The sequence below is a fragment of the Passer domesticus genome, chromosome 7 (genome assembly GCF_036417665.1).
Source record: "Passer domesticus isolate bPasDom1 chromosome 7, bPasDom1.hap1, whole genome shotgun sequence".
NCBI classification, from domain to species: domain Eukaryota; kingdom Metazoa; phylum Chordata; class Aves; order Passeriformes; family Passeridae; genus Passer; species Passer domesticus.
The window spans coordinates 36,300,730-36,310,529 of record NC_087480.1 but is presented as its reverse complement, the minus strand read 5'-3'; the positions used below and the strand labels follow the sequence as shown (position 1 = coordinate 36,310,529).

The 9,800-nt window shown below is 54.3% G+C and overlaps 1 protein-coding gene across 1 annotated transcript; it reads right to left on the bottom strand.

Moving 5' to 3' along the window:
* Positions 1–9: 9 nt before the first annotated feature.
* KIAA0040 (KIAA0040 ortholog) lies at positions 10–8,998 on the bottom strand. The gene is made up of 2 exons (XM_064427753.1): positions 8,916–8,998; positions 10–3,372 (listed from the first exon to the last, which is right to left on the bottom strand). The coding sequence occupies exon 2, from the start codon at positions 3,258–3,260 to the stop codon at positions 2,925–2,927; it is 336 nt and encodes a 111-aa protein (XP_064283823.1). The 5' UTR covers positions 3,261–3,372; positions 8,916–8,998; the 3' UTR covers positions 10–2,924.
* Positions 8,999–9,800: the final 802 nt, after the last annotated feature.

The following is a 9,800-nucleotide window of genomic DNA, read 5'->3' as shown; positions in this document are numbered from 1 at the left end:
CAGTGTTTGTTTGCAGTTTAAGAGTCATTTATTTTTGGTTTAAAAAAAAATTGCACAAGATTTGTTTTGTTGTTGTTCCCTGTTGCATGGACTTCAGGAAAATTGAACGTTCATACTGAAATGCAGTTGTGGGAGGAAGGGCTGGGGTGTCTGGAGAGCAGGAGTTTCTGTACTGTGCATCTCTGCCCCCTTGGTAATGTGGGTGCTGCAGGGTTCCAGCTGCCCAGCTGGTGGATAACAGGTTCTAGTGAAGGCTTTTGCTGCTCTTTTGCCTTTTCCTCCAGAAGCAGCCGATTCAGTGCATGGTTTAGCTCAAACAGCAGACACCAAGGAAGCCAGCCCCGTGCTTTAGGGAGTGTGGAGGCTCAGACCATCCACTGGTTGGATGGATCAGGGCAGGGTTGTATCCTGGTCCCTCCCTGCCCAGCCCAGGGGTGGTTTGAATCATGATTTTGGGGAGCGCTTGAAATTCAGACCTAGCTCTGAACTCCCCAAAGCCTGGATCTGGAGATGTGTGTGATCCAAAGCTCACATCTTCCTGGCAGTTCTCTGGTTCTTGTAGGAATTGGTTGCCCCCATCTGAAGAGTTACTTGCTATGTTTTCTGGAGAAAAGCCTTCCTGCAGGAAGCCCAGCAAAGCCTGGCACCTCCACACCAGGTAGGCTGTACTCTGACAGTGCTTGCTGCCTCCGTGCCCCTGCTTGTTTGGCTGAGCCTATGGCCTCCCATCATGTTTCCCTTTACTCTGATTTTGTTTTTGATTCCTCCAGGCAGCACCACCCTGCCTCAGGGCTGCTCCTGCCTCTGGAACACAGCACCTGCATGGGCTCCTTTGGCCACCTGGAGAGTGTGGAGGCAGGAGGGCTGAGAAAAGCACTTGGATGGGGGAAGGAAGAAGGAATAATACAAGTGCAGTGCTAGTTCTCCAGGATCTTGGCTAGACTGGGAGCTTGGGACAGAGATCAGAGCTATTTCTGCCTTTCCTAGCATGACATGTGGCAAATCCTAATTTTTATACCATTATATGTTGCTTCCTGTTTTGGAGCAGAAGAGTCACTAATTTCAATGGTGACAAAGCAAACTGGAAAATAAGGCACATATGGGGTCAATTTAAAAGGCTGTGTGAGGAGGAGCCCAGCCTCATGGCTGTTCCCAGCACAAAACCCTGGGACACGCAGCCAAACCCTGTGACATGATGTGACCATCACAGCCCTGCCTGCATTGGACAAAACAGGCTGTGCTGGGACTGGGTGGCACAAACAGCTGCTCCCAGCTGGTGGCTTTGTCCTCCAAGTGAGGGGAAGGTGGCATCACCCTTGCCCGGGCTGGAAGCAGCTGTGCCCAGCAGCTCTGTCCAGGCTTGCCCACGTGGGTTTGGCTGCTTGTTCCCCAGATGCCTGGCTCTGGCTGGCAGCTCTGCTCTGCTCCAGCAGCTTAAGAACTGGAGGAAAATAGAAGGAAGACATCCAGTGTACAGACAGGGCAAAACCCAGATGTGATGAGGCTTCTCATCACACACATGGAAAAAGAGATGAGGGAGACAGAGCCTGGTGGGGCAGAGAGTGGGGAGCACAGGGACTCCCTGCTCAAGGGACACAGGATGGGAACACAAGCCAGGGTGGGGCAGGTGGGAAGCACAGCAGGGATGAGAGCTGTGTGTGGTCCTGTTAGCTGCTGTGCCCAGCTGAACCATCTTTCCAAGGACGATGAGGATGGAGAGAGGTGCATAGTCTGGCTGTATAATGTATCCCTGTGTAAGGGATGACTGTGCACATGGAATTTACTTTGCTTCTACAGCACATTCAAAATCCCAGAGCTGGTCAGCCTGACAGCCATACAGAATTGTTCAGTGCAGCACACAGAGCTGGCATCAGCTGGGGCAGCACCTGCTTGTGGGTCTGTGTGTGTGTGTCTGACACATGGCACAAGGGCTGCAGGGAGAGGTGATTGGCTGAGTGTGCCAGGAAACCATGTCTGCTGCTTCAATACTGCTTCCATGTCCCTGGTCCCACTCCAGAGGGGCCTTTGGTCCTGCTCTTCTTTAGTAGTCATTTAATAAATAACTCTAATGCCCATAGCAAAGCTTTTACACAGCCTCAGGTTGTGTTTCTGCTCTTGCAGAAGCATGGTGAGCTTTTTAATGGCAAGTTTGTATTAAACAGTCTTTTAAGGAAGGCGTTTTCTTAAGTGCTGGTGCAAAAGGGCTGATGTGGCAGCCTTCTCTCTCCGTCCTGCCTCTAGCCTAGGTGGCAAGGCATCCTTCTGCTGTGCTGCCTTAGGGTGCTGTCTGAGGTCTCTAAGGTTGTGCTGAGGGCATCTAGCTTCAGGTGCTCACAAGAGACTTTGGTTGGGTGGCCTGATAGGTGGCACATCTCTAAGCTGTGGGGTAACTCAGCTTTGTGTCTGTAAAGCGAGCTGGGTTTGGACGGAGCCTCAACAGTGAAGCTGTGCCATCTCCATGGCAAGGTGAGCAAAGGAGGTGTCTGTGCCTGCTTCACTCACAGCAGTCTGTGCTGTGCAAGGGGAGCATGCAGGTGGCTGGTCTGTGGGTGAACGCTGTCCTGTGCACCCTGTCTGTGTGCTGGCAGCAGAGGAGAGCCTCACACAACCTTTGCTGTGTGCCAGCCCCACGGGTGTGCACTGTGCTCGTGGCAGCAGGGACATAGGACCCGGTGGCAGTCACCCTTGTGTGCTCACCTGTCCTTTGCAGGGGTCTCTGCCCCGGGGCGTGCTGTCATGGTGGGGAGAAGAGGCTTGCACAACCTGTGCCTTGTTTCCTATTGGCCTTCAGTGTGCTGGGGTCAGCCTCTGTCAAAAGTCACCACAAAGTGGCAGCAGCTTTGGTGTCTCCTCGCCCCTCCTGGTGCACAGGTGAAAGGAATGGTGGCATCTCAGAGGAGAGGACCTGAATACCCTCCTGTCTGCTAGATGGGCAAGGAGGGTCTCTTGTCCAGCAAGAGCAGCTTGGGCTGAGCTGAGATCCACAGGTCCTCTTCATCCTGCTTCTTCTTCTTCTTCTTTTTCTTCTTGTTCCTCTCGGCATGCAGCTGCCCGTTGCTGCTGGGGCCACCTTTCCCTGTGCTTTCTCCCCTCCTTCTGCAGAAGCAGCAGTGGCAGCAGATGAAAATGAAGGCGAGGAGAACAACGAAGGGTAGACCCAACAGCACGGCCAGGCAGACGGTGTTGAAGACGCCTTCCTCATGCTTGGTACGGATGAGCTCCAAGATGGAATTGAAGAAAGAGCTGATCTTCTGCTGCATGTCAGCTCCTCAGCAGGCTGCCTGTGCTGCTCTCTCTGCTTGAAAGGCACCTTGAGATATGCTCAGCTCCTGCAAGCAGCTAGTGGGCTCCACAAGAGTCCTTGGATGGTGCCTGCAGAGACAAGAAACCACATGGATCAGGTGCCTGCTCCCTCAGCAGTTTTCTCCACGGAGCTGCCAGAACAGCCTAAGCCTCAGCAGGGTAAGAGGTCTCCTGCCTTGGAGGGGCCTGGAGCTGTGGGGGAAGGACTGCGCTACCTGCTATGTCCCTTTGGGTGTCTTCATCTGAGAAACACAGCCTCCTATCTCCTGGGGTTTGTTCTTGATTGTGGGGATGGGTGAGGGAGGGCTTTGGGCATCCTTACTTGCCTAGGAATTTAGCCAAGCACAAATGCTGCCCCTTTGGATTTACACATCAGCCCTGGCTGAGCACTCACAGCACGGAGCTCTTAATAGCCCTTTGCAGGACTTCTTTCACAGCAGATGGAATATTGTCTGCAGGAGAAGCCCTAGGAAGGGACTTGCCTGATGTAGGTCAGTGACCATTGTGGAAACACAGTACTGCCACAGGAGCCAGGACTCCATGTGTCACAGGTCCCCCCTTATTCCAAATCCTGGGATATGAATCTTTGGCCAGGCTCATGGTCTGGGATGGGCAGCACAGATGCAGGGTCTGTTCCTGCTGCCCTGGCACCCTGGGCTCTGCCAGCAGGTTTGGTGTGGGGGCTGTGGCTGAACCACCTGTGTTTTGGATGAGGACTGTGCTCAGTGGGACTCACAGGTGATGCTCAGCTGGTAGAGCCCAGTGAGCAGCCCTGCACCCACAGCTGCATGTACCAGGGCTGGCCACAAAGGCAGCAGCAGGGGAGGATAAGGGTTGGCTGGCAGGAGGAGTTACTGCTGCTGTGCCTCACCTGGGAATTGCTCCAAGGGTTTGGGCAGGGCTGAGAAGCATTTCTGTGGCCTGACGTAAGGTTTTCCTCTTCCGTCAGGGAGGGAGAGGTGCTGCTGAGTGGCAGGGCTCTCAGGGAAGCCCTCCTGCAGGGGCAGGGAGCTGCTGCCTCTGCTCACATCCTTCTTTCCCTCCTGTGGCCAGGCAAAGCATCTGAGTAGAGCAGGGGCCTTTGTGCTGCAAGTTTGCAGTTCTGGTTCAACACAGGGGTCACTAAATTAGAGGTGGTACAGATGGCAGGGGCAGTATCAGGCTCCAACACCCTATTTCACCCTTGCTCAGCATTTTACAGCAGTCTCTTTGCCAGCCTTTGGGATTCAAGCCCTGCAGCCCCTTGAGGGAATGCTTAAAACTCCACATGTCCAGGAGGGGAAACTGAGGCACAGTAAAATGAAAACCAAAAAACTTGAGAGGTACAGCCTGAACACCAAAGGTGTCCTAGAGGGGTTGCTCCACCTGTCCCCTGTAACTCCTTATCTTTTCTTCTGGCAGCTCTCACAGACCTCGAGGATCTTGAGGGAGGGACAGGAAAGGCACCCAGGCTGGTTTTGGCTGAATCCTCCATATCTGCAGCACTGCCTTTCCTTGCTTTGCATCTCATTTATTCCTTGTTTGGCACCTGCTAAGGGATGCTCTCTTCTATGGAGAGTTTTAGGATTCTCCAGCTAGCACCACTGTGCTTCCTTGTGCCTCGCTGTGCCATTACACCCCACGTCTAAAGGAAGAGCAAGGCACCAGCCTTGCCCAAAAAGGCAGCCACAGGTCCCACCCAGCCCTAACCACAGCTCTTGTGATGCTGCTTGGGCAGGAGCTCCTGGGCAGCCCCCTAAAAAGCAGCTCCCAAGGGAAATCCTGCCTTCCAAAATGCTCTCCTGGGACCTACAAACTGTACAGGGCCTGGTATCACTGGTGTCCTCTGGCTGCTGGCTTTCAGACCTGACTGTCAGGACCTCAGGAGCTGAATCCCTCAGCAGAGATGCCAGGCTCTTCATTTGGGATCCCACAAGTGCTCAGATTCTGTTAAAAATAAGGGGGTTATCCATGTCCCTCAGAAACAGACTGTGGATTTATTGTTTTGATTTGCATGAGCACACAGCTGAGCTGGCCCCAATTAGCTGCTGGTTTCTCTTTTGAACGTGAATTTCTCTGGGTGCCTTTCTAAAAAATTATCATTTGAGATTTACCAAATGAAATGCGGTGCTCTGGAGGTGGTTTTGGCTTTGTCTGGAAGAAGTTTATTATTACTACTGTTATTACTAATTATTATTACTGGATTTTTGTCCAGTCTGCTGCATCAATACTGGCTGTTCCTCACATTCTCTCATTCCACTACTCAACAGAGGACAGAAATATCATCAATATCACCTGAGAAATCACAGGCTACCACTCAGAGACTCAAATCTCACACAGCCTCTGCCTGCCCCCTGCCTGGAGCCAACTGGGAGCATCCCAGATCTGCTTTTGCTCACAGGGGAGATAAGTGAGAGCCACTTCTTAAAGCCTGCTCCCTGTCCTGACCTTCATCTTCACCTAGGTTTTTTTGGGGGGGCAGCTGTAGCAAAGGTTACACTGCAACATAAATAAACAGAGCAGCTTTTCTTCAGTGTTATCCACATGCTGCAGGTTTGCCACTTATCCATAAGCATCCTGACAGCTCATTATCCAGGCAGGAATACAGGATGCCTATGATACACTGGACTCCAAAAAAGAAGTAAAAAATCCAAACAATCCCCTAACAACAACCACCTTAATTTCAGACAAAACAGGATGTACAGTTTTATTCCTGCACTGAACTGCTTTATATTTATTGCCTCTAAACTTCTGGGTAGGGAAGGAGGGCTGGAACTTCCTTTTAAACTTGTAATTAATTGTTTGCAGAGGAAAAAAGAACAGGGAGAAAAAAAAAAAAAGCAAAGCCCTTTGATATGTTTCCACTTTAAACTGGAGCTGAATGCACTGCAGTGTCCCTGGCTGATTGTCACTGGGAAGTGTCCAGCTGGGGACATGTGGCCACCTTGGGCAAGCCAAATGTGCATCCCTTGGAAGGGGAAGGTGGAGGTACCTGCCCCTGCCCTGACCAAGCAGCACCCAAATCCCAGGGCCATCTTCAGCAAGCCCATGCAGCTGGTTTTCAAATGCCTTTTCTTTCTGGTGTCTGCATTGCTTTTTTGTTTTGTAGATGAAGGGGTGTCTGTGTGCTAAATAATGGGATTCTTCAGTTTCATATTAAAAAAAAATGAGGAGGGGAAAGTAGAAACACTGATGTGTTTGGAGGCAGCAACTCCAAGGGCAGAGGGGTTACCCAAGGCCACCCATTGCCAGCTGAAAACCTGAGTGCACCAGAAGGAGCTGCATTTAGGAATATCCATGCTGCTGCTCAATTTGGTGTGACATCTCCCCTTAGAGAGGGGGGATGAACGTGGAGAGCTGCTTTGCATGCTGTGGTCCAGGATGGGTGTGAACTGCTTGCTGCAAGCATGTGGAGCTGCCATTGGGAGGTCAGATGTTTTTTTGGGTCAAGATATGGGACCAAAAAACAGGGCCAGGGAGGTACTGGGAGACAGGGCTGTGTCTCAGAGAGGGCTGTGAAGCATCCTGCTAAATGAGCTCTTTGTTTTTGGTGCTGGCAGAGCCAGGGGAAAGCTGACATGGAAACTCGCCTGGGAACTCCTGTGGCCAGGGATGGATGGCTCCAGCTGAAGGCAGCTCTGCATGACAGGGCTTCGTGCCACTTGTGTAAGTTTTAATCAATGTTGCACATCCAGCATGAGGTTCTTTAATCCACACTGCCTTCGAAAGAGCTGGTTTGCAAGGGTGGGGAGCATCTGCCACTCCTCTGCACTTATGGGAGGCCGTGGGTGGAAAACAAGGTCCTTTTGAGGGACAGCTTGTGATGGCACCACAAACTGTTGGCATGCACAGCTTGCCTGGCTGAGCTGGAGGGGTAAAGGCTGCCAGCCTGGGCATGGGGAAACCAAAACAGAGGGTGTTGCCTTGGCAATGCTGGCTTGTCCACATCCTGTGCGCTGCAGAGCGACCGCAGCGACTGGGGATGGAGGTAGAATTTGCAGAGAAGCTGCAGTTTACTGGAAACTGCTGTGCTGTGTCACCGTGGCAGAGGGGAGAGAGGTGGAGGTCATTTTGCTAGTTAAGTTCTTTAGGCCCAACCCTCAACAGGCTTTTACGTCTTCATGAAGTTCCCTCCAACCTCACAAAGCTCAACCTGCTCCTCTCGGGTGAGATGCCGCCTGACTCAGGCAGGAGTGAGGCTGCTCTAAGGTGCTCCCTGCATCCACAGTGAGAGCAGCAGCAGCTCTGGGGGCACCTCTGGGGTGTGCCCCAAGTGTTTCTGGATTATTTCAACACTCCCGTGCTCTGTGGCCAGCTGCACCTCGGACTTGTGGAGGTGACATGAAATCAACTGACCTACGGCCACCCCCGTTTCCCTCATGCAGATGAGACCACACTTGGTGCAGTTGATGCTAAGGAGTGCAAAGCAGGAATCACATTATTAAACAACCATTTCCGTCTGTTACTGGCTTGATGTCAGCTTTATACCAACTTTCCATTGCAGTGACAGCTGTGGTTCAGGCAGGGAGAGGCTAAATTTTGTTACAGCCTGCGAGCTCCCTGATCCACCCAGCAGGGACACAGCTATGCTGTCACACACAGTGGCACCTATTTTCCCTGCCTGCACCTGCAGACTTAAAGGAAAACTGGATGAAACCTGACACCGAGGGTGAGCAGTTTCCTTAGCAGGGATTGCACGTTGCTGTTTCGGAAATGGTGACTAAGAAGGGTTTTGCCGCCGATCTCCCAGAACTCGCAGCAGGCTACAGAGACCTTCCTCAAACGTAAAAGACAAACACCAAAAGCCACCACCCAGCAAACACGACCAGCTGAAGCTTCACCTCGCTCCCACCACCATCAAACCTTCCTGCCAGAAGCCACGCGTAAATGCCTTCATTCCCTAAAGGGAGTGATTTGGAAAACTACCGATAAGGATGTTGGATAAGAGGGTTAAAGTGAAACTATTTTGCAAGCTGCTGCCGGAGCCCACTCGTCACCGCAGTCTGCACACGCGCGGCTGCCGCCGGCCCCGCATCACCGAGACTGCGGCCAAAAGATCATTTTGAGTTTAGGTGAGCGCCACTGTCACCCCTGGGTGCGCTGGGAGCTCCTCAGAGCCATCCCGGCTCCTCCAAACTGCGGCGGGGCAGTGCTGCCTGTCCGGCGGGCAGCAGCCCCAGCCGCGGCTCTCCCTGCGGTCCATCACCTGTGGCTTTGGTTACAAAAGGCTCAGCCAGAGCAACAGCGGCTGTCCCATCCCTGGGAGCGTTCAGGGTCAGGTTGGACGGGGCTTGGAACAACCTGATCTAGGGGACCGCGTCCCTGCCCATTCAGGGGTTGGAACGAGGTGTCCTTAAAGTCTCTTCCACTAAACCCGCTCCGGGATCCTGTGGTGTTCAAAACCACAGTGGTTTTGGTGTCCCAAACCCCGGTGCCAGGCAGACTGCCCCGGACACCCGTCCCCTCAGAGCTGCTCGCTGCTCATCGCTCTGTCCCAGTCCCCGTTCTCACCCCCTCCCCGCGGGCTGCGCGAAGCAGACGATGTGACCCGAGACGAGAAAAGCCCTGGATTTGAGTAACACAGCACCGAGGATAAAGCCCAGCCCCGGGTACTCCCCGGGCCCCCGACCTACCTCAGCCCCGTCCCGCGCGCTGTCCCGGCGAGCGGCGGCTCCCGGCAATGGGCCGGGCCCGGCCCCGCCGCCTCCCTCCCTCCCTCCGCCCCGGCCCGGCCCGGCCCCGCCGCCTCCCTCCGCCCCGGCCCGGCCCGGCCCGGCCCCGCCGCCTCCGCCCCGGCCCGGCCCGGCCCGGCCCCGCCGCCTCCGGCCCCGCCGGCCCCACCTGGGGCTCCCCGCCCCTGCCGGAGCCCGAACTGCGGGGCGCGCACCGCCTGAGGGGCCCGCCCGGGCTGAGGGATTCGGGCCGGGGAGAGGCGGCGGCGGGACACAAACCAGCCCCGAGCCTGCTGCGGGGAAAGGGAGGGAGCCTGGGCTGCACCAGTCCTTTGGTGCAGCCCGGGATTTCCCAGCAGCGATTTTGGGAGACAGCAGGGAGGGCATGAGGGCGGTGATGGCGCTGCTGTGGTGGGTAGAGCTCCATCAGTGCCCGGAGTACCGCCCTGGACCCCCTGAGCACCGCCAGGCTGCTCCTGTCACCTCCACCCTGCGTGCTGCCACCCCTGCCCTGCCATCACACCCACCCTCTGTCCCTGCAGAGGGGACACTGCAGCCAGGCAGGAGGCGATGGAGCATCCCGAGGTGATGCGGCATCCAGGAGCATCCTGGGTGCTGTACAACCATGGATGTTTCAGCCTGGGAAACATCCCTGGCTGCGAAGGGTTTAGTGGTGGCCTTGGCATTGCTGAGTTAAGGGTTGGGTTGATGACCTGAGAGGGGTTTTTTTGACTTAAATGATTCTGTGATTCAATATTTTCAAACTGTGATCCCAGTTCCATTGGGATTGCCACCCCCACCCTTCACTTGCTACTTTCTCTCCCACTTATTTCTTTTTTAACACCA

What these genes read in the sequence shown, in the direction of transcription:
- KIAA0040 (XM_064427753.1), bottom strand. Translation starts at nt 3,260, where the DNA reads ATGCAGCAGAAGATCAGCTCTTTCTTCAATTCCATCTTGGAGCTCATC.